The sequence below is a fragment of the Sminthopsis crassicaudata genome, chromosome 5, assembly GCF_048593235.1.
Source record: "Sminthopsis crassicaudata isolate SCR6 chromosome 5, ASM4859323v1, whole genome shotgun sequence".
NCBI lineage: Eukaryota > Metazoa > Chordata > Mammalia > Dasyuromorphia > Dasyuridae > Sminthopsis > Sminthopsis crassicaudata.
In genome coordinates, this window is record NC_133621.1 from 103283324 (window position 1) to 103307873 (window position 24550).

Genomic DNA, 24550 nt, shown 5'->3' on the forward strand with positions numbered 1-24550 from the left:
CTTGGACTTTGGCTGTTGTAAGTTGCTGTTTTTATCATTGCATGTTTCTGTTTCACTTTCCTTTCTAGTACTTTACTGTCAGATACTCTGACTCATTCTCTCAAGGCCACTTGGCTACTCTCCCTTCGGATTCCAGGGGACCCAGAGGGGACCTTTTTCTCCATTGTCACTGGCTCAAACTGCCATGGGTTGTGTTCCTCACATTGTAAAAGGGGTCCAGTGCTAGTCACCCCAATTCCATTTCACTATGTAATTAATATCAATTAGCTTTTACAAGACAATTGCCAAAACCCATATACAAAACATTTCTCTCAAGTCCTCAAAAGCTGCAGGCCCTTACACTTGGACTATCCCAATATTCAGATATTCTCTCTGTTCTAACTCTCTTCTAACTTCAGTACATCTTTCTTTCAGTGATCAAAGTGATCTTTTTAAACTTCAGGTTGGATCATGATATTCCCTCTGCTCAATAAACTTGAATGATTTCCTATTGTGTCCAGGATCAAATGTTCTAGTCTAGTATTCAAAGCCCTTCAAAACCCGTCTCCCCTTTCTAGTCTTCTTATACATATTCATCAATTTTCTCTAAGAAATCATTTTTAGCATGTATCTGGGCAAAATAATTTCTGATCATTTTTTCCCCTTTAGTTGCTGTGAATTCTCCTTACCATTCTCTAATCCCCTTGATATGGATAATTTTTTTCCTTAAAAAAAAAAAAAGCCAATAGTCAACAATCATTTATTAAATATCTACTATGTAATAAATATTGTGTAGTAAGTGTTGGGTATACAAATACAAAAAAGGAAAAATCTTACCCTTAACGGGATTACAATCTAATACCATATCAATGCCATCCAAGAGGTTTTCTTAGCAAAGAATTGGAGTGGTTTGCCATTTCTTTCTCCTATAGATTAAGGCAAACACAGGTTTAGTAACTTGTCCAGGGTCACAGAATTAGTATCTGAGGTTTGAACTCAGGTTTTCCTGTCTTCACGCCTACTGATGTCTGCAAAGTCCTTTTTTTCAAATAGAAGTTTTAGAGCTCATTGCTTTCTTTGTCTTCTAGTTAAAAGGGCAGAAGGTAGTGATGAGATGAGAGTACTAAGTATGATTTGATCTTATAGGATCTAACTATCTTAATAGTTTTTTCCTCCCTTAAAAACAGGCCCTATTTTTATTAGTTGAATGATTTACTTTTTGCTTTCAATTTTTTTTTCATCTTTTGGAATTTCAGATTTATTGCTTAGTTGAGGACTTTGATGTTATTTAGGTTTTTCTCTTTTATTCTTGAAAACTCCCTAAGAATTACTTCAGCTACATCATATAATTTTAGCATGTTTTCTCATTTTTGTAATTTTCTATTATTTCTATGATTTGTTCTCTAATTCACCAGTTCTGTAGAACTGTTATTTATTTTCCAATTACTTTCCAAATTCTTTTCTCAAGTGATCTTTTGAATATAATTTGTACTGCTTTATAATTAATAAATCTTGTGTTTCGTATTTCTGATTTTCTAAATTTTTTTGTTTATGTCCCAATACACAGTAAATTTTTATAAAAGTGCCATGTGAAAATATATAAATTCTTTTGTATCATATTTAATAATCACCATATCTATCATCTTATCTCTTATTTCCTTCTACTCTCCACATAAGATCATCTTCTATAATGATGCCTCAAATAGTTCTCTCTGTGTGTAGCTTTTTTTTTTTGCATTTACTTTGTAAATGTTCATATGTTGACTTCTACAATAGAAAACTAGGTTCTTATTGAGACTAGGAACTGTTTTAGTTTTATCTTTCTCTCTCTGTCACCTAGCACAGTTCCTGGAACATTGTAGCCATTTAATAAATGTTAATTTATTTGTGGAGTAGTAATGAATAAAAGCAAAATTACTTTGACAACAAATTGTATATATATTTGTAAAAACACAGACATATGTTTACTACTTTTTCTTACTTTTCAAAAGTAAACTAAGTCTTGCAAAACTCTGGTCCTTGCTCTTCTGGGTATAAGCCTTTGAGAACAATATTGCTAGGAAGGGAAGAGATGGAAGGAGTAGAGACAAATAAAAAGTTTTGAAATACCAGTTTCCTCACTAATAAGTAAATTTCTGCTCACAACAACCAAAGCTATGTGGGGAAGATAGGAACTATAGTTACATGTCAAGTAGTATCAACTATATATCAACTAAGGTTTTTCCCATTACTGTTTGGATTTAGTTAATAAAAGAAGTACATTTTTTGAGGAGGGAAGATTTTTCCCTTTCTAATCTCTTCAAGGTCACAGCTGCAGCTGTAGAAACAAAGACTTCTTCAAAGGAAAATTTTGGCAAGTAACAGTGTTTACCTTATTTGTTATATGAACAGCAAGTTTCTCAGATGTAAAAGTATTTTCTTGTGGATGGAAACTAGATTTTCTCAGATTTGCTTTTGGAGGGGAATTAACTAATAAAATAACAACACTTATTAAGGGTCTATTATGTTTCAGGCACTTTAAATAATATATGTACATACATAGAAAAAGGCAGTAGTAGCTAACAGTTGACTTAGGATCTTAAGTAAAGTAGTTAATTGATCTACAAAACCTCATCAGTCTTTTTTTGTGATCAGCAAACTTGCCTTAAATCTCTTATTTTTCTTATCTCAAGGATTCTTAACCAAAGATCTATGAACTTCTCTTTTAAAACTACTTTGATAATTATATTACAAGATCATTGGTTTCTTTTGGATTCCTATGTATTTTATATTATGCACTTAAAATATTATTCTGAAAAGGAATCCATAGGTTTCATCATGTTGCCAATGGGATCTATTTTGCACAAGACAATTAGGAATTGTTATTCCATATAAATTTATAAGGTTTGAAGAAGTCAGAAAGTATTGATTGTCTAGTACTAGGATAGGCAATTTTTCATGTTAAAGCATCCTGAATTTGTTAAATGAGTTAACGATGATTTAATGGGGGTTGTGAAAGTATACCATATATGCTTCTCAGGAAGTAAATGCAACCCAACCTCCAAGATAGCACAGATCCAACGAAGTATAATAATAGCTAATATTCATTTAAGGTTTGCAGAGCACTATAACTCTTACCTCATTTGATCCTCATAACAACCCTGAGAATTTCCTTTACTTTATAGATAAAAGAAATTGGGTCAGACAGAGTTAAGTGACTTGCTCAGGGTGATACAGCTAGTAAGTAAGTAGATTTGAGTTTTACTGATTCTAAGCCCCATGATCTATCCCTTGCACACAGTTTCATGGATATGGTTCATTATATTTGAGACCTGGGACTTCATTGATATAGAGATTTCCTGTGTCTGGAAATTTCTACTAATATAGATTGTCAACTCTTCTGAAAGTTGTAGTTTTATGAAATTGCCTGGAGCATTGAGAGCTTAAACAATATTGCAACATTGCCAGGACAAGAAGTTCCAGATACTGAAATAACTGATTATCTAAAGGTTAGGGCATCTGAGCATATCAATTCATTAAGCAGTGCAGCCAATTTTATAACAAATTGGGACCAGGCCTTCTCAGTTTGACAATGGACCCCAATACAAAGAGAAATTTTTTTGCATTAGTAGAAAACAATAAGCAGGACTTAAACAGGATACAAGATTAAGTCTGCTTTCTAATTGGAGAAAAGATAAGATTAGAGGTTTTTCAGTTGGGAGGGAGAGAGAGCAAACAAGTATAATTTCCTGAAATCAGAAAAAAAGGTATTCCACATTCCTTCAAGTATTTGTATTCAATCAAAGGAACAAAGAAATAGTTAAGTGATTGACCAGTTTGGGGCTAGTTTTCAGATAAGACAGGTATGCTGCTTGATATATATATATATATTTTTTTTTTTAAAAAGCTTTTTATTTTTAAAATATATACATAGATAATTTTCAATATTCACCCTTGCAAAACCTTGTGTTCCAATTTCTTTCCCTCCCTTCCTTCAGCCTCTCCCTTAGACAGCAAACAATCCAATATATATTAAACATGTACAATTCTTCTATACGTAGCTCCACAATTATTGTGCTGCACAAGAAAAATCAAATCAAAAAGGAAAAAAAATGAGAAAGAAAACAAAAAGCAAGCAAACAACGACAAAAAGAGTGAAAATACTAAGTTATAATCCATACTGTGTACCCACAGTTCTCTCTCTCTGGGTGCAGATGGCTCTCTCCATCACAAAACCTTTGGAAGTGGCTTGAATCGAGATGTATAATTGTGAGAAAATTTCTTGCATCAATCTTCAGATGTGATTGGGTTTCTGATCAGCATAACCTATGTCCTTACTTAAGGATCTTTATGCAATAGATAGAAATGGTTCATGCTGGCTTAGGATCAAATAATGCAATTAAGCTTTCTCATAATTCCTATAACCGAATAAAGTTTTCTCACAAGACAGAAATTGGACTAGGTCCAGAACTGAATGACAAGATAGAGTCAGAGGGATTTGGTTTGCTCAATTCCCATAATTCTCACAGAGACTGGCTTTGAATTCAGGTTACCATGATTTCAAAGCAGTTCTCCAGCTACTACAACATGTTGCCTTTCCCTTGTGGTAATTTTAAAAGGAGAAACTATAAGTAGTAGAAAGCGGTTGAAATCATCATTTGATAATAAAGACAATTTATTACAGAATTACAAAATTTAAGAATTGAATGAGAGTTCAGCAACCATTTATTCTCACTCATACACAAAGGGAATCCCACTGTAATGTATTGTAAGGGTGAGGGTCTATTGATCAAATCAATCCACAAATGATCATACTTCATCAAATAAAAAAACATCAGATTAGAATCTATCTCCATTAAATCAGTCAGAAGTCTGAACTAGACACAAACAAGGCCTGGATAACTGCACTGAATCATTCAATCAATGGCATTTCATTTGGACCCAGCAAGGTTTTTGTTTGTTTGTTCCATTGGTTAAGGGACTTAGTTTTACTTTATAAAACCAATGAACTAGTCTGGAATCAGGAATTTCAGTTTCTGACAGTTTAGTGATGGAAACTTCTGTCCAAACCCTGAGAAGAAATTGATTGGGAGAAATGGGAAGAACAGATCACCAGCCTCATATTCTTAATGAAAAGAAGAATTTTTGTTCTTTCTATCAACATAATTCCATCAAGTCATGGCCTGAAGGTGCAGAAAGGCATTCTAGAGAGAATAATGTCTGAGTCCTTCATTTGTAAAGCTGAATCAGGAAGAAGTCCACAACCATCCCACCCAACAGAGCAAAGTATAGACTGAGAAAGTGCTGAAACTTTAAGGAGACAAATTTTAGGAGAGAAACAATCATTTCATTGACTTTTTTGATGATGGCGGTTGTTCATCCTTCACTCTCCAGAAGAGCAATGGCATCACAAGGGTGCTTGTGAACTAGATTTAGGTGAAGCTAAGTTGTCCACCTCACTCTTTCAGAGTCATCCAAGTCCCGTGGCAGGACAAAGACAAGGTCATTGTCCATAGCCTAGAATGTAGTGGGTGATCTTGGTCTTTCTAAATTAAAGTTTTTCCCAGGTCTCAATTGCCCATTCAATGGCTTAATTTACCATCACAAAAATTACAATCTTGGAGGGAAAACAATTGCCATTTACACTCATTCTAAGTCATCAAAATCTAAACAATGAATTTGGTCAGGGGATATTATTGGTCAACTAAATGAAAGCCAGAGTAATTTGAGTTTAAAGGTAAAACAGTTGACTGTGAGACTAACTAAATGAGTGACACATTCTCCTATTTTAATGAATTAATCACATTTATGTGTCATCAGTTATATATTGTATTATCTAATTATATATTATTTAATCAATAATATATATTATATGATACAATTATAGAACATATTACATATAAGTATATTGTAATAAATGCTAGTTGGTAATATTTAGTCTTAATAATTAATTTATTAATACTTAATACTTTTAGAATTAGTATTTATTGATACTATTATAAGCAAACATTTATTACATGATTTTTATATGCTGAACACTGGAAATATAAATACAAAAGGACTGTTTTTTCCCCAAAGGAAGCTTACATTCCAGTAAAAGGGGATAACAGAATTAGCAAAGTGATGGCCAAGGGAAACTGCCTTGGTCTGAGAAGTCATTTATAAAGTTACTTTGGTTGGTACATCCTCAAGCAAAGACAGAGTTGATCTGATTAATATTTCTGGGACAGAAAACTTGAGTGGAGCAGTATCCACATGGCAGAAAAATGACTAAGATGGAGCAACAGGTTAATTTAAAGATGTGAAGTCCGGAAGAAACAAAATAATAGCTAGCATGTAATAAATTATTAGGACCATTAGATGGCACAATAGATAGAGTTTCAGCCAGAGAATCCAGAAGAACTGAGTTCAAATACAACCTCAACTTACTTGTTGCAAGTCGCTTAACCCTCTTTGCTTCAGTTTCCTCATCTGTGCTGGAGAAGGAAAAGGAAAGCCACTTCAATATCTTTGCCTAGAAAACCCCAAATGGAATCATGAAGTCAGAAATAATTCAATAACAACAATAAATGTTGATAATAATAGCCAACATTTATGTACTATTTCCAAGTTTGCTTGCAAAGTACCATGTATATTTCATTTGATGCTTTGTCAAGTTGTTTTTAATTACATTTTTACAATTTTTGTTGATGAGTTCATTGATTGGTTTTACCCTTTCTTTCCAAGCTAATCCTCTCTCTAGGTACAGAGAATATAGGTGACCATTAGAGAATTTAGAATCTTTGCCAGTGTAGAGTATACTCTGGGTTGCATCAATTTTATTTATGCACAAATCAGCTTGTGACCTCTTCTAGGCTGATGGCTGGAGGTTTGCTCCTGTACAGGCTTAGACTTCCTGAATTAGGAATTTGGGAAAGATATAATAAGGAAAATAAGATTCCCACTAAGAGAAGTCAGAAGTCCTAGGTATTCAGGGTCAAGGCTGGGTTCCCCCCCCCCCCTTACCAGAGCTATGACACAAGGCTATCTTCTTCCTTCTTTGCAAAAGTAGAATATTGTATGGTTCAGAATCAGATGACAGGATTTAAAATTTTTAAAAAACTTTTCCTTCTTTTTCTTATACTTTTTACAAGCAATGACTCACTGAGTAGGACGGTAATTTTAGAAAATAAAAATTACAAGTAAAAATTGTTGTTGTTTTTTTTTAAACTTGTCTTTTTTGCTTTTTTCATGGCTTAGTATAGTGCTCCAGACACACAGTAAGTGCTTAATAAATGCTTGTTTAATTGACTACAATTATCTACATGGAAAGAACACAATCATGAAAGTGGATGATGTGTAACTAAAAAGACCAAGTTTGGCTTCATTGAAAAGATGAGAAATAGCACTCTTTTGGCAAAAGTGAGAAGGAAAATTGCATGTACTGGCATGTTTGGTAGATGTTTTTAGTGTTGCTGAAATGCTTTTTTTCCCCTCTTTTATTCTTCGTTAAGAGGAATGAGAAAGGATATAGCAAATGTACTGGTGAATGTTTGACTGGTTTTTTGGGGGAAGGAGGAAATGTATGCGAGAAAAATGTAAATTGCATTATTAACATCTCTCCATCACTCTCTTAAATCCAGATAACCAACCAAACAATTATGAGGTGTAAACGATCATACACACACACACACACACACACACACACAAAAGTAATTTAAAAATAAAAAACTTTTCTTTTAAACGTTGAATAACTTTGGTATAAGTGAAATACGTGCACGCAACGGAACGCTTTGGAATAACAAATAATAGTATCTCATCTTTACAATTATAAAGTTCTTTACGGACTTGTGTTGTCTCACGTGACCCTTACCTACCGAGAGGGGGGGTCACCTCCCTCGGACATCACTGCAATTAAGTAGAAGTTGCGAAAGGAAAATGGAAATCAATTAATAGACATTTTTTTTTTTTAATTAAGCGCCTACTATGTGTCAGACTGTAAGAGTCTACACCAGGAATGAAACTAATCCTTTTCTTTTAAAGAATTTGCAAATATATATATAATGCGCTCGGGGAGGGAGGGACCCGAGTGCGGTCAACAATGACCTTGGGCTATTCCTAAAAACCAGCCCGGGTGCGTAGGGCGGAGGCTGCTTTCGGGAGTTTCCCGGAGCCTCGACGTAAGAAGCCGGGGGAGTGAACCCTTCCCTGGCGGAGTTCCCAGGAGATGGAGAAAGGAGGGGGTTGGAGGAGGGAAGAGGGGATTCCGCGAGACCCCGGCCGTCGGCCTCGCGCCCCTTTCTTTCTCGCCCGGCCTTCGGCTGGTTTGGAAGGAGATCTAAGCCTTGGCTAATTTCAGGGCTCCGGGCCAGCCCATTTTCCAATTAGAAGCTAATCGGCCGGCAGCCCCGCTTTGGGGCGTTTCCGGAAAGTCGGAGCCTCGGGCCGGGCCCGCCCCCCCATCTCTAAGTTTCGTTTCTCCGACTCCACGCCCCGGAGCCGCGGCTCGGAGCCCGCAGCGCCGCGCTTTCTCCTCAGTCGGCGGCCGTGCTCGGGGAGCCCCGACGACCATGGCCGACCCCGCCGTGTGCGGCTTCCTCACCGGGCTCCTGTGCGCCCACGAGGGCCGCTTGGCGCTCCGCGAACTGCTCGGCCTCATCGAGCTGTCGGAGGAGCAGCTCCTGGAGGTGCTGAGCGAAGCCGGCCCCGAGCGCTTCGTGCTCCTGGACCCGGACCCCGACGCCGGCCCCACCGTGCTGGCCACCACCCCGGTGCGAGTGTGCCGCCGCGTGACGTGCGGGGGCACCTGCGAGGCCCTGCACCTCTGCAAGCTCAACCTGCTGGGCAGGTGCCGGCGCGAGAGGTGAGTGCGGCCCGGAGTTCTCCCAGCTTCCGCCCCCTGGCGCCTTCCACTCCCCGCCCCCGTCCTTGTCCCCCCATCCCTTCTCCTCTCCTTTCCTCCGTTCTCCCCTCCTCGCCGCCCCCCCTTTTCTCTCTCCCCCTCCATTTCTCCATCTCTTCACTCTCCTCCTTCCCATCCTCACCTCTCTTGCATTTCCCCCTTTCTCCCACTTCTCCTAGTCACTCTATTCCTACCCTTCCATCTGCCCATCTCCCTGTCCTCCGCCTTCTTCCCATCCCCCTTCCATCCCATCCCATCGTACCCCTTCCATTTGCCCCTCTCCCAGCCCTCCTCCTCTCCATCCCCCCTTCATTCGCCCATCTCCCAATCCTCTTCTTTCCATTCTCTCCCTTCCATTCGCCTATCTCTCAATCCTCCTTCCCTTCCCTTCCCTCCTCCATTCCCCCTCCCATTCCCTCACTTCTTTTCCATTCACCTGCCTCCCAATCATCCTCCCCCTTTCAGTCCCCCCTCTTTCATTCACTTAGATCCCAGTCCTCCTTCCCTTCCCTTCCCTTTCTCCTTCTATTCTCCCTCATGCCATCCACCACTTCTTTCATTCCCCTATCTCCCAATTGCCCTCCTCCCTTCCATTCTGCTTCCCTCTTCCACTCTCCCCCCCATTACCTTTTCCATTCTGTTCCTCCCCTCCCCCCATCCAGGAGCTCGATCGCCCCTTCCCCCAAGCCAGAATTCTGCCTCGGAACACTTTCTACTCCGCTTGGAACTCTCCGGTCCCTAACTTCCTGCTTACGTGTAACTTGGCTGCAAGTTGCCTAAGTATCTTAAAAACTTTTGACTTCTGTATCCTTGCATTGTGCCTGGATGGGCGCTGAAGCAGGGTTTACTGGTGAGACGGGGCGTGGAGAAGAAAACCCGAGTGGGGAGACCTTCCCAAATACAATTATCTGTCTTCTGCTCCCACAAACCCGCTGAGACCCTCCCTCAGTGCTAACCCCCCAAGGCCCGCCTGCTGCTTTCTCCCGCTTTAGAGCCACTGGTCCCCCGAGCCCCCCAGCCGTGTTGCCCCAGCTGCCGTTCCACCCAACCGGGAGCTGCTTACTGTTATGCCCCGCCCCCACCTTTTTTTACCTTCATTTTCTCCTCACCAATTCTAGAACCTTGCTTTTGCTCTGCTGAAACTGTACGGGAGTTATCAGTATGGATTGACCAGCCACTCCTAGAATTCTAGATTTCTTTTTTCTTTTTAAGGGAACTTTCTTGAATTTTGTTACCACACTAGAGGCCCCCATTTGACACACACATATGTTTCTATATATACATGTACGTAAAACCAGTCTGTGCATACTTAGACTGATCGGTTCTTTCTTTGGAGGTGAATAGCGTCTCGCTACATAGACCCTTTGTAGTTGATTTGAATATTTGTAATCATAATAGCTTTAGTTATTCACAGATATTCTTTTTATAAAGTTTTTATGTTCTAATAGCACTTTATTTGTTTCCAGTGTGTTCACATTCTTCAAACAATATTGCTGCTACTATACACATTCTCTTGTTTTTCTCCTTATTTCATTCAAGTCTTCCATGTTTTTCTAAAATCAACCTGCTCATCATTTCTCACACAAAAAAAAGTCTTTTGACTCCCATATCGTTGTTTTCCTTCTCCTCTAACCACCCATATAAGGGGGTACTCCGTAGCTAAGTCCTCAAAGCAGCTTTTTTTTTCTGATATTCTTGCTCCATGTTGCTCTTTCCCTTTGGAGCTCGCATCTCTTCCTGTGGCTTCAACTGTCAGCTCTGGTTTTCTCACCCCAATTTACATTTATATTTCTCTGATAAGTCCCGAGTTCATATTTCCTACAGGGTCCATATCTCCAACTAATTGCCCAGTGGATAGTCCTCCCTGTGGAAAAGGAGACACCCAGTCAGCTCAAATCTGTGTCATCTTTCTCTCTGAATTAGCTTCCATTTGCTTCATTCTACTAGGAACCAAAACTCCAAACTTAGTGAGATGTGTGTATGTGTGTGTGTGTGTGTGTGTATAAATATCCATATAATTTGCAAACCCATTATTCAGTTTCTCATCCTCTTTCACTCAGTCACAAGTTCTAGTAGAGCAAATACATTTTTTGTGTATTATGGACCCTTTTTGGCATTCTGATAAAACCTGTAGTCCCCTCCTCAGAGTTATGTTTTTAAATGTCAAAAGTTAAATATGTTGTATTCCAAAAGAACCTAAAAGTTTTTAAAAAATGAAGATATAATTTCTTTTTTTTCTAAGTTCGTTGACCCCCTAAAACCTATGCATGTACACCTTGTGGATTTATAGACCTCATGTTAAGAATATCTATCAGAGGGGGCAGCTAGGTGGCACAGTGGATAGAGCACCAGCCTTGAAATCAGGAGGACCCCAATTCAAATCTGGTCTCAGACACTTAACACTTCCTAGCTGTGTGACCCTGGGCAAGTCACTTAACTCCAGCCTCAAGGGAAAAAAAAAAAAAGAATATCAGAAAAAGGTTGTTTGTTTGTTTGTTTGTTTTTTGTGATATCCCCTTGTCTCAACTATTTCTGAAGCAACTTTCCTTTTTTTTTTTTTAAATTATTTTTTAATTATACTTTTTTTGACTCTACATAAGCATGGGTAATTTTTTACATTATCTCTTGTACTCCCTTCTGTTCCGAATTTTTCCCTCTTTCCCTCCACCCCCTCCCCTAGATGGCAGGCAGTCCCATACATGTTAAATGTGTTATAGCATATGCTAGATACAATATATGTGTGCAGAACCGAATTTTTTGTTGCACAGGAAGAATTGGATTCAGAAGGTAAAAATAACCAGAAGCCACTTTCCTAATTCATGTTCCCATACCCAGTGGCCCATTGCAGTGTATTCCTGGTAGTTTCCCTGTCTGTTAGTTCTTCACTACAATTTATTCTATTAATTGTCCACAGGTTAATTTTTCCTTTCCTCTCCTCTCTCCTTTCTCCTCTCTCCTCTCTCCTCTCTCCCTCCTCTCTCCCTCCTCTCTCCCTCCTCTCTCCTCTCTCCTCTCTCCTTTTCTCCTTTTCTCCTTTTCTCCTCTCTCCCTCTTCTCTCCCTCCTCTCTCCTCTCTCCTCTCTCCCTCCTCTCTCCCTCCTCTCTCCCTCCTCTCTCCTCTCTCCTTTTCTCCTTTTCTCCTTTTCTCCTCTCTCCTTTCTCCTTTCTCCTTTTCTCCTCTCTCCTCCTTTCTCCTTCCCTTGTCCTGTCCTTTCCTGTGTCCTGTCCTGTCCTTTCTTTTCTTTTCTTTTCCTGTCCTGTCCTAGCTGGGGTTAAATGCCTTATCCACGGTCATATTCTTGGACTATTAAGTGTCTGAGGTTGTATTTGTATTCAGGTCCTCCTGACTCCAGGGCTGGTGCTCTATCCATTGTGCCATTTGGCTGCCCCCAAGATAATCTTTCTAAAAGAGTACTTTGAACATGTCACCACCCTGCTCAGAAGTCTTTGATGGCTTCCCATTGCCCAGGTGATAAAGTCTGAATGATGTGGACTGGTATGTAACACCCTGTACATAAGACTCTCCAGCCTTTTCCTTGATCATCTCCAATACCAATAGTATCAAACTATACATAAGGATCCCTGCAGCTACATATTGACTTAAAAAACTATATGCTCATAATTATCTTTGTTTTATTTACTTCATTAAATTTGTTTTTCTAAACTCATTTAGGCTTTATTTTACTAACCTGGAACATAAAAATGACCATTATGGTTTAATCTGGTTTCCTTTTGCAACAAAGAATAAAATTAACAAGTAATAAATAATAATAATAAAATAAATAATATTACATTTTAATCTGGTTCCCTCCTACAGTAGGAAATATTGTAGGCCTGGGCTCTGGGCCTGCTGTTTGACACCTCTGTCTTGAACAAAGCCTATAGTGGCCAAACTGTTTCACTTTTTGTTTCCCCAATGTATCATGGGCATTCCTGCTTCCCTTTTCTTTTATCTATATTATCCAATCAAAGATGAACTCAAGTTTCACTTTCTCCTAAAAACCTTTCCAACCTTACATCTCCATCCTCCCAGCTTTATGGGAGTTTTTCTCCTTCAGAACTCCTGCTGAATTTTGTTTGGCATTTAACATATGGTGTTTTATATGCTTATGATGTTTCTCTCCATCTTTCACCTGGACTGTAAGTCCACTGAGGTCAGTGCCTGTTTTATAACTCTTTACATAACCAACAGCTTGCATAATGTCTTATGTCAAATAAGTTTTCAGTGACTATCATTTGATTATGATGAACTCTGACCTGCAGACATTCTCTTAGTCACAGAAGAAAATATATTATTTCTTCATGTTTCTGTTGGAAGAAAATTCACAACTCTGACAAAAATTATTATTGCGTATATTTCTTTTGCTTCCAGTCTGCTTGTTGATGATGGTTGACGTGAGAGAGAATGAGAATTGTGGAATTAATTATTCAAAATAAGAAGGCCATAAATAGCTATGAATCATAGACTTTTAGAACTGGAAGTTATAAGAACCTTAGAAATTATTTAGTTCAGTTCCCTCATTTTTCAAATAAGGAAACTGAGACCTAGAGAAATGAAGTAGCATTCTCAGTTATAAAGTAAATTAGAGGCAAACTCCGGTGACATTGTACTGCAATGCCCGCCATGTTCCAACATGTCCTTCAGGAATGGACAGTGGAAAAAACCAGCAGGTGGCAAATAGCCCCAAAAGTTTCAGGGAATTAAAAAAAAAAACTTTAAAAGTAACTTTGGCATCATAACAGTGTGCAGGTTGTTCCTACCTGGCCTTCTTGGTAATTAATGCCTTCATTTGTTGAGATCAAAAATCCTCTGCAGAAAAAAACCTTTGCTTTGTTGATTAATGTTTAGAAAGGCTCAGACATATTTGTTGGTCATGATGACAACTTTGTCACTGCAAGGACTGAGGCAAATGTAACAGGGATTAGTAAGATTTTTTTTTAAGCATTGTCCTTTCTTCTTGTTGCTGTCGTCCTTTCCCTGAGGTCCTGGGGAGGAAAGACTGAGCTACCTCCAGAAAAAATGTCATACACTGACAGTGTGTTAGGAAACAGCATTTACATGGTGAATGTATGATAATCATTTACGAAGCACTTACAGTTTGCCAATCATGGCCTATCCCAGGAAATGTGTGCAGTGAGGTTATGGGAAGGATATTTTGGTTTGAAGAGTCACAAAGATGAAGATTGTCGTCACTGGTTCTGATTTCGTTACTATTCTAGAACAAGTGTTGGTAGGACCAATGGCAAGAGAGTATTCAGGATGGAAGAATACGGAGAATAGGAAGCGTGGTCCAAGGCCAGCTTAGATGGAGTTCTTCGAAAAGGGAGTGCAGAGAGCCCCCGGTTTTGTTCTCAGATAGGGCTGCCCCCTTAGAGAGGATGTGTCTCTCCATAACATGCACAGACACGCACTACTCTGTACTTCAGTGGATTTTAATTTTTAGGAGATTTTTCTTGTTGCCTCCTTACCATTTTTACTCATTGGACCAAGCAAAACATGTCTAATCTGCCTTAGCCCGAGGAAAGAGGGCCGTGGTTGGAGTCAGGAAAATCTGAGCTCAAATGTGGCTGCACAGACAGTCCTTAAGATTTTTTTTTTTCCTTTGGGCCAACCACTAACCTCTGTTTGCTTCCATTTCTTTAGTTGTAAAATGGGGATAATAATTGTAGGGATCAAATGAGATAATATTTGTAAAGTGTTTGGTACATAGTAGGGTTTTTTTTTTTAGGCTAGTATATTTTTCTTTTTTTAGTAATATTTTTTCCCAATTACATATACAGTTTTTTTTAAACATTCATCATGCTTCAAATTTTCTCCTCTCTAAGATAGTAGGGTGTTTGATATAGGTTATATATATATATATATATATATGTGATCATGTAAAACATTTTCATATTATTCATGTCATAAAAGAAGGCACAGAACAAAAGGAAAAAAATAATTGGGAAAAAATAAAGTGAAAAATAGTATGCATTCAGGCACCATCAGTTCTTTCTCTGGAGGTGAATAGCATTTTTAATCCATAGGTCTTTAGAAGTGTCATTGATCTTTGTATTGCTAAGAATAGCTAGGCCATTTACAGTGGATCATCATACAGTTACAGTATTGCTACTACTGTCTACAACATTCTCCTGATTCTGCTCACAAAGTAGGTGCTTTTAAGATGCTAGCTAATATTATTAGTCACTTGTTAAATATTAAACCCCTACTATGCGTAAGGGATACAAGAGAGAGACAAAAGACCTTAATATTTAAAATCGTTTCCTCATTATTCCTTTTCTCTTTATTATTGCCTTCTACATGAGAAGCTTTTGATATTCTAAGGCCAAAAGTAAGGTCTTTTTTCCCCCCTCAATTATTCTTTTTCTCTTTAACATCACCTTCTACTTGAGAAGCTTTCAGATACTCTGAGGCGGCCCTCCTAACATTTCTAAGTCTTCTCTAGGCTAACCACTCTTAGTTCCTTTAAATAAGCCTTCTATGGCATAAACTCAAGGACTTCCACCCTGCTAGTTTCTTCAAAATCCTTCCAACTTTATAGTCTCCTTTCCAAAATATGTTCCCCCCATAACTGAACATTGTGTGGAGGGACAGAGGAGAGCCTGCCATATTGGGGAATTATCATCTCCTGTTCCTGTTTTTTTAACCCAGATGTAAGCCATTTTACATTTTTTTGTCATATAATTTCATCTAATTCTATCTGAAATCTGTTAGCCCTTCAAGATATGTTTTTAATCCTGCACTCAGTGTACTAGATAGTCCTCCCAGTTTTCTGTAATCTATAAATTTATTAACCTTGGTCTTCATTTATCTAAGTCATTGATTATAATAAATTTTTTTTAAAAATTGTCCCTCTTACTATCCCTCTTGCTTCTATAAGCCAGTAAGACTAAGGCTTGCATTGGCCATGTCTGAAAATGTACATTTTTTTCCTGAATTTTAAGGTTGTTGCCTCTCTGTCAGAACATGAACAGTGTATTTATTCTTCTTTCTTTCACACTTGTAGGTTATCATTGCTGCTGATCTGAGCTCTAAAGTCATTTAAAGTGGTTTTTCTTTTAAATGTTATCATTGTAGAAATGATTATAGTTCTATTCCTTTATTCTCTGTATCAATTCCTCTGAAACTGGTCATTTCTTAGAGGACAATAATATTCCATTACATTCATTTAACCATTCCCTAATAGGGGGATACATCTTCAGTTTCTAATTTTTAGCTACCACAAAAAGAACTGCTGTAAATATTTGATATTTATGAGTATATGTATATATGCATGTAAATGCATATGTTTATACATACATATGCATATATACACATCTCATTTCCCTCTTTGATGATTTTGGGGCATAGGTTATAGTTAGTTCACAGAGGATTTTTTTTTTAAAGTTCCAAATTCTTTCCCAGAATGCTGAACTAAGTCACATCTATAGCAAATAACATTTGTACCTAGTACAAATTCCCTGGAAGATTAGACACAGCTTTATTTAGGGTATACAGATTAATTATTAGGGATAATTAATAATTAGGGATATGCCCAATTTACACCCTGTCCCTGGTGTTACACCTCCCATTTTAATTAAGTAGAAACTTGTTTAGGAAAATGGTGATTGCATCTTTAGTTAATTTAATATCCTATTATCAGCTCCTAACTTTTGTGACTACATCAATTTCTTACTGGTGGGCAAGGGAGGGAATCAGTCTTTCAGAAACCAGTTACTCCACTTGCTCTATTTATTGGGATTTATTGTGGTTAATAGTAGTCTAAGTTATAAACCCAATTTCCTAGTTCTCCCAGCAGCGTCTATCAAATAGGGAATTCTTTTCCCAGTTGGATTTGTCAAATGCTGGACTACTGTTTTCTATTACTTCTGTTACTTGTTTATCTAATCTTTCCCACTAAACTACTTTTCTGTTTTTAAAGTAACATTTGATGATTATTGTTTTGTAAAATAGTTTGAGGTCTTGTATTGTTATATGCCTAATTCTTACTTTTTTCCCATTTTTACCCTTAAGATTTTAGATAATTTGTGTTATTTTTTCAGTTACACAAAATATCCCCATGGTAATTTGATTGTTGTATTGACATGGCATAAGAAAATTCATGAATTTCTGATCAAGTATTTCTTTGAAAAATGGACTGTACAATTTAGAACTATGCTCAAAGGGCTGTAAGATTTTGTATACTTTTTGATCTAGCAGTCTCACTACTGGGCTTATATATCCCAGAGATCATAAAGGAGGGAAAAGGACACATGTGCAAAAATGTCTGTGGCAGCCCTGTTTGTAGGGAACTGGAAATTGAGTGGATTCCTATCAGTTGGAGAAGGACTGAATAAGTTATGGTACATGAAGGTTATGGAATATTATTGTTCTATAAGAAATGATCAGCAGGATGATTTTCAGGGAGATCTGGAGAGATTTATATGAACTGATGCTGAGTGAAATGAGCAGAACCAAGAGAACATTGTACACAGCCACAACAAGATTATGTGATGATCAGCTCTGATGGACTCTGCTCTTTTCAGCAATGAGGTGATTCAAGGTATTTTCAGTAGACTTGGGAAGGAAAAAGGTCAGCATCCAGAGAGAGAATTTTGGAGACCGAATCTGGCTTGAAGCATACTATTTTCACCTTTTTTGGTTTGTTTCCTTTCTTGTGTTTTTTCCCCCTTTGGTCTGGTTTTTGCACAACATGACAGATATGAAAATATGTTTAAAAGAACTGTACATATTTAACCTATGTCAGATTGCTTGCTATGTTGGGGAGGGAAGTGGTCAAGGAGGGAAGGAAAAAAATCTTGGACACCATCTTACAGAAATGAATGTTGAAAATTTGTATTTGGAAAATAAAATATTTTTGAAAAAAGTGTACTATTCTTAATAAAGAGTGACATTTTTTGTATGTCATAAGTAGGTTAACACCCAGGTATTTTGTACATTTTAGTTATTTGGGGTAGAAGTTCCTTATTATTTTGCCTTTCTTCAAGATACTTCACTGAAGCTACTCTCTTAATTTCTTTGCTGATTTTGCAGAGCCCTATCATCTGTAAACAGGAATAGTTTTGTTTCCACTTTGCTTAATGAGGGAAAGGAAAGGGGGAACCCCATTTCTTGGCGCATAGATAATCCCATGAGGCACAGTGTCCCCTGTAAAATGAATTTACAGGCCCAAAAACCTAGATTGATAAATAAAAGGTTTATTGTAGGAATTTGGAAGTAAAGCTCAGTTAGAAAGACACCAGGGCCAGAGGTGGCCGCTGGGAGGGCAAGAACCCTTACATGGCCAGAAGGATACCATGTGTTGGCTGGGAGAGCTCCTGCAATGAGAGTGTTCCGGCTCACCTCTTTTATACCCAAAAGGTGATAGACAGTACCCCTAAGTTCTTGGCGGGCTTTTCAGTTAGCTCAGATCAGGTGAGGGCTGGGGGAAGCTGAGCTGATAGTGGGGGCTGGGCTCAGATATTCAAAGGGTGCCTTTGACCAGGATTTGTGAATCAAGGTCAGCTATGAGTTGGGCAATTAGAAAGGAATCTTTCAATCCCCATCAGTTCCCCCCTTAAACAGTTGAGACTTAAATTCATTTAAAAAAAAGAAAATTTGGGGCAGTGTCCTTCATTTAAGGCAAGATTGAAGATTTTCTCCAAAGATCTTCAGAGTAGTGGGGTCCCCTCGTCTTGTTCCCCCCTCAAACCATCGCCTCCAGATGCATGTGGGAAAAGGGGCGTCGATCTCCTCTTTAACTGCTTCGAGCTGACAAGGGTTGTAGAGATTTGGGGTTCCATGCCAGGAGGTGAGGTGTGAGGTATGGGGAATGGCAGCAGGGCATCTAGGGGGTGTCCTGGTCAGTTGTCCCCAGTCAATGTTCTTCAAGCTGAAGGCCAGCTGAGAATCCAAAGTGTGAAGCCTAGAGAAAACAGATCTCGGGAACAGATTAAAAGTGGGGTGTCATCCATGGCGGAGATGGTGACATTCAGGAGAATAGGGCCTTTAGCAAGAAATGCATCGGGTCCCTTCTGTGGGCTGTTTGTCTGATGGCCCATCTAATTATCAAAGAGAAACAGGAGAAAATATTATTTGTAGCCTAGCCCTTTCACCCTTAATTTCCAGGAAAGCTAATTTCTCCTGGGGTTGGGATTAACGGGTGTGAACCAGAAGCTGGGAGAGGCAAGAAGCCTTGATATCTAGTAGATTTAATGAACCACTGCTCTTTTGTAAGGCAGGGTCCAGGGATGGGTATATCCCCAGTTTTCAGAGCTGCAGATCAAGATAAGAAGGTGGTTTAAGCTCTTGGAAATGTTGGAAAAACTGTGCTGTTCTTGAAAAGAGTTAGTTATTCAATAAGCAAAGATCCTGAATCTTTTCCTTCCTAGTTTCCACACTCTTTATGGAAGAGGGGTGAAAAGTATCAGCATAGCCTACCCAGCTTACTCCAGCCCTTGAGGTGTTCGGGCTGTCCTGAGATAAAAAGGAAACAGGGCCAGACCTCAAATTCCTACCAGGGAGCAGGGCATTGGGGGCCAGTTCAACCCTTGTGGTGTTCTGTGGTGGTGAGAAGGCAGTTCTTCCTTCTCGAATTCAGAGCAGAGGGGGTCTTCTCAGGCTTAAGTCTAGAAGAGATTTGCATTAAAAGAGCATCTCTGCTTCTTTCTGAGTGTCTGGAGGCAGGAGTTGCCCTGAGAAGAGAACTGAGAGTCTCAGGTTAGCGAGATAAAAGGAAACCAACAGGTGTTACAAATCAGTTTTGGTCTTACACATATCTATTAGTTGTCCAGTAGCAGACAGATGACCAGGCTAAATACTTATTTGGCCAAGCATTTATGATACAATGGTTACATATGATCAGGCTAGAAACAGCAAGGTATGACATAATTGAATCACATTAAGAATTTCTATTGACTATTGCTTTGATGTTAAAATCAGTTACATGAGGAAAAAATGCAAGAACATAAATTCTAAACAAATATTTATCATAACCTTATATTGACAACAATAAGGAATTTGTCCCCATAGGTTCATATCCAAGTAGATGATATTCATACAAATCAGTTTGTTTTTTAAATACCCAATGCAAATACAATCATATACAGAATGTCTAATTCCACATAAGAGAATTCAAGAAGTTAGCAGTTAAACTTTTAAAAATAAATCCTACCGAAGTATGGATGGAATTCACAGAAACTCAGGCTAAGTTTGATTATTGCTCTTTCCCAACCTTTTGGCTTCAAAGGAGTTAGTTTTGCTGGGTGTAGAAGCGCTGTCAAGGTGGGTGGAGATAAGGTTAGATAATCTGTTCAGTGGAGATTATTGAGAGGCAGTAACTGGATCCCAACTCTATAGCTTTCATTCCCTTTAGGCGTCCCTAAGGGAGAGAGAGAAATACGACAAAAACTTTTATTTTGCCAGAGCTGTGCCATGACGTCTCAATGAAATGCTTGACTTGAGCGTAGAGCTCCAGACAGCGTCAATCAAGTCCCGGGAAATTGAGCTGTCCCACCTTGCTGATAGAGTTTGTGTTACCTCATGAACAGGAAGACTCAAATAGAGGCGAGAGCAATATTGGAGTAGGTTTCTAGAGAGATGATATAGTCAGTGGAGACAGCATCTTGATAAGAGATTCCCATAGCTTGGGATGGGAGAGGCATTCTGCTATTCTGAAACATGAGATCTTATCAAGTATTATGATAAAGAGGCACGGGAGGTTTTGCAGAACTAAGAGGGAGGGAAACTGAGGCAGGACTGAGTCAGGATAAGTAGGGAAACTGAGTCAGGACAATAAAACAAATAAACCAGACTAAAACAAGGACTTGTGGTAAGGACCAGTTTCTCCCCGATAACCCCAGAATTATTAGCATAGAACAGCACTCCTTATTCAGAGAGACACATGTCTCCCTGTTTGAATCTCTGCAGTTGAGGGGCATCTCAGCCAGAGATGGACAGTCTTTAGGTCTGTGGTCATTTGTGCATTTAACTCAGCCTCTGTTGTGTAGCAGTGCTCAAGGAAGTCCTGCTGCCCTGAGTGACAAAAAATGGAGTTTGAGAGCTTCATTTTCTCTCTCTCTCTAGGGAGGACAGATTTCTGAGTAAATTATGCAATTAGACCAAGATGGGCCACCGCAAGCCATTAGAGTTCTGATGTTGAAATGCTGAAATAATAATTAAGGAAATGGGGTAACGGGTGGAGAAACAGATCAGAGAGGCTGCCAGTCCTTGGACAGGTGTCTGATTTTTGGTTGTTTCTAAAGAATAATCCCAAAGACTGAATAAGGGATTTCAAAGTTAAAACATAAGCCAGCCAATCATAGTCTAGCAAATTTTAAGCAAAGAGTAAAATAGTTTCCAATTCGGCCTGAACTGAAATAAGACATCAGTTTTTCCCAGTATCCTGACCAGCTGAAATCTCAGTTTGCTTCCCCCACTGTTTACAGAAATTATCAGATTATACATAACAGACTAGTAAATTTCCTGAAACAGCAATAGTCAAACAGTTTTATGCAGCAATAGTCAAAACAGGTTTATACAGCAATAGTTAAAAGTTTTTCTCATACAGAACAATAGTTAAACAGTTTTATGTAAGTGCCCCCAGTTTTAACGAGTCTTAAAAAAAAAACAGATCAATTAATTTGAAAGCCAGCCTATCTCACTCAGAACCTTCTCTGCGGAAGAGAAATCCCATGTGACCCTCCCTACTCTGTTAGAAGAGGCAGAGGGAGGGGAAGGCTGCTAGCATTAATGCAGAGAATAGTGACTCGAAGACAAAAGACCCTACCCCCACCCTTCTTCTAGTGATTAGGGTGTGGGGACATTTGGGGCATTTAGAAAGGTCCGACCCTGATTGGAGATAAGCGACTCCTGAAGCAGGTTGGGGGTTGGGCAAGTAGAGAGAATTCAGGTGTTAATGTGGCCATTCTCTAAAAGGCAGCTTGAGGGAGAGTCTATTATTCTATATCCCTGACTTCCTGGACTGAAGCCAGAGAAGTTCAGTCAAGAAAGAGACAGTTTAAGGAAACTGAGGCAGTAAAAAAAGAATTGTTGCACACCGGAACAGAGAAAGATTCTAGCAAGGCGCCAAATTAAAAGTAGTTAAGGAGTGCTTTTAAAATAGTTTCAGTCTCTTAATTCTCCCTCTGCAGTCAGGATGAGGGAAAGAGAAAAGAAACTATTTTCACTCTCAACAATTAATTTGCCAGGATTCAAAATTTTGTTCCCCAGCCCAAATTACAAAGAGGTCCTTTCTGAAGCTCTAACCTGGCGAGGACCAGAACTTAGAAAGGGCATCTTTTAATTGCATGAGGGGGCATCCAATGGAGAGAAAGAGTGCGCTAGGAGCTGAGACAGAGGAAGGCTTGAACAGCTAATTTAAATTCTGTCTAGGCTTTAGAAAGCAGCTAAGTATGCCCTGAGGCTTAGAAAGAAAATGGGCAGTTTTAAAATCCTATATCCAGTCTAGAGAGTCCCATTTTAAAAGGTATGGGACAAGCTAGTTCTCAAAGAGCGCTGGAAGCCTTGGCTCCTTTAAGAGCCAGGTAGAAGCTATGGGAGGGGCGTTCAGAGCTGAGGCAGAGCACCTTTTAAAAGTGAATAGGAGACTTTTCTAGAGATCTTGAAGAGTCCCCAAATCTCCCCACTGTACCCCAAGAAGGGGACAGGATGGGAGCATTTAAATGGCAGGTTAAGCCACATGGAGAGGTTGGAAAAGAGAGAGGATGGGGGAAGGGAGAGATGTTATCTTACCCGGTGCTTCTCGGGTGGCGAAGGTGAAGGCTCCCACCGGGGGTTAGAGACACATCTCCAAATTCACCCCGATCCATTGACTGCCTCCTTGTGGCTACAGCCTGACCACTGCAGTGGAGTTGGAGAGGGCTCAAACACAGATATCTCCCCCAGAAGAGAGCAAGGAGACTGCCGGCCTGGGACCCGAGAGGGATGGCCACGTGGTGGGGGAGGGGTGAAGAGACACTCTCCCATGTTGGAGATGCAGCCTGTGGGCAGGCTTTTCTGGAGAGAGAAAGGGATTAGAAATGCTTTTGAAAAAGGTCTTTTGTCTCTAGAAGAAGCAGCCTGTAGAGATAGAGTGAGGCAAAAAGAGAACTTTTTTTTTCCTGAATCGCTAGTAGTCCCCATGGGAGACTTTGCTCGCACCCCATACCTGGTCTGGGTGCTGGCTGTTTTAGAGATAGAGTGAGACGAGGGTAGGAACACAGATATTCTTCCCGTAAGCTGCTCAAAACTGCTAAGGACGAAAATTGGTTCTGAGAGACCTGAAAAGGTTAAGGTTAGTTTTCGGGGTAACAATTTTCAGGGTCCCTGGGCGGGCCACCAACTAATGAGGGAAAGGAAAGGGGGAAACCCCATTTCTTGGCGCATAGATAATCCCATGAGGTGCAGTGTCCCCTGTAAAATGAATTCACAGGCCCGAAAACCTAGATTGATAAATAAAAGGTTTATTGTAGGCATTTGGAAGTAAAGCTCATTTAGAAAGACACCAGGGCCAGAGGTGGCCGCTGGGCGGGCAGGGACCCTTACATGGCCAGAAGGATACCATGTGTTGGCTGGTTTATACCCAAAAGATGATGGGCGGTACCCCTAAGTTCTTGTCAGGCTTTTCAGTTAGCTCAGATCAGGTGAGGGATGGGGGAAGCTGAGCTGATAGTGAGGGCTGGGCCCAGATATTCAAAGGGTGCCTTGACCAGGATTTGTGAATCAACGTCAGCCATGGGTTGGGCAATTAGAAAGGAATCTCAACCCCCATCATGCTGATGTTTACACTTAAAATTTTTTGATCTTATTATTAGAGCATCATCAGTGATGAAGCTGTGCAGGTGCTTGGTGATCATAGCTTCCTTTTCTACATATTCACTAACCATTTTTATTTAAGAATAATTCTGGAATTTTACCAGAAGTCAAAGTCAGATACACTGGCTTCTAGTTTGCAGGCTCTGTCTTCTCTGTTTTGAAAACCAGAACAACAACAACAAAAAATCTATTTAAAAAAAAATCACTGCTAGCTAGTGGTATCTGCCAATTCTTTCAGTACCTGCGGACATAGTTCATCAGAGTGAGGTGATCTGAACTCATCTGAACACACTGGATATTTGTTTTTTTCTTTATTTTTTCCTTATTTATCTTGATGATTGAAAGCAATAACCTAACTCCCACCCCTATGCAAATTTGGTTGATTTTTTTTCTCAAAAGTTGTTGAAACCATCCTCAGGATTTGATTGGCTGGGAGGACTAAAGGTTGTGTCATAACTGCCTGCTCATTTGAATACAAAGCAGCCACACTGTGCCTTCTAGGGTTAAGGATGGGCAGCTAAGGCTAGGAGCTTCCCTCCACTGAGTCCTCCATGACTGGCCTTGTGGAATGGCCGCCTTCTATCCCTGCCAAGTCAGTCTCCTTTCATTCACTCTTGCCTGACAGAGAGGTGTCTCATTGTATTCTATTATGTCACCTAACAGGGATTGGCCTGAGCTAGGCCCACCCCACTGGGTGTCAGTCAGCCTCCTCCATGATGCTTGTCTTCCCAGGTCCAAAGCTCATTCTCTGGTGAGAGAAACTAGAAAGACAACCTCATGAGCAGGTCTGCATTATTGTCTGTTATTATTCACCCAAATCAGATGGGGGCCAATATGTGGAAATCTCCTTTCTGAGTCTCCCTATTTAGGTCATCATTTACAGTTTTCAGGATTTGCCTTGGGCAGAGATTCCACTC

At 39.5% G+C, this 24550-nt stretch overlaps 1 protein-coding gene across 4 annotated transcripts in view; it reads left to right on the top strand.

Annotated features, from left to right (window-relative positions):
• Nucleotides 1-8305: 8305 nt before the first annotated feature.
• The window catches only part of ZC3HAV1 (zinc finger CCCH-type containing, antiviral 1), an 89196-nt gene continuing 72951 nt past the window's right edge, over nt 8306-24550 (top strand). For 2 of the 4 annotated variants that reach the window (XM_074267792.1, XM_074267793.1), the window contains exon 1: nt 8387-8800. In XM_074267792.1, the coding sequence (XP_074123893.1) occupies nt 8508-8800 (293 nt within the window). In that variant the 5' untranslated portion in view covers nt 8387-8507. Of the gene's footprint in view, nt 8801-24550 lie in introns of all 4 variants that reach the window. The other 2 variants (XM_074267794.1, XR_012482296.1) reach the window with 2 other exon arrangements.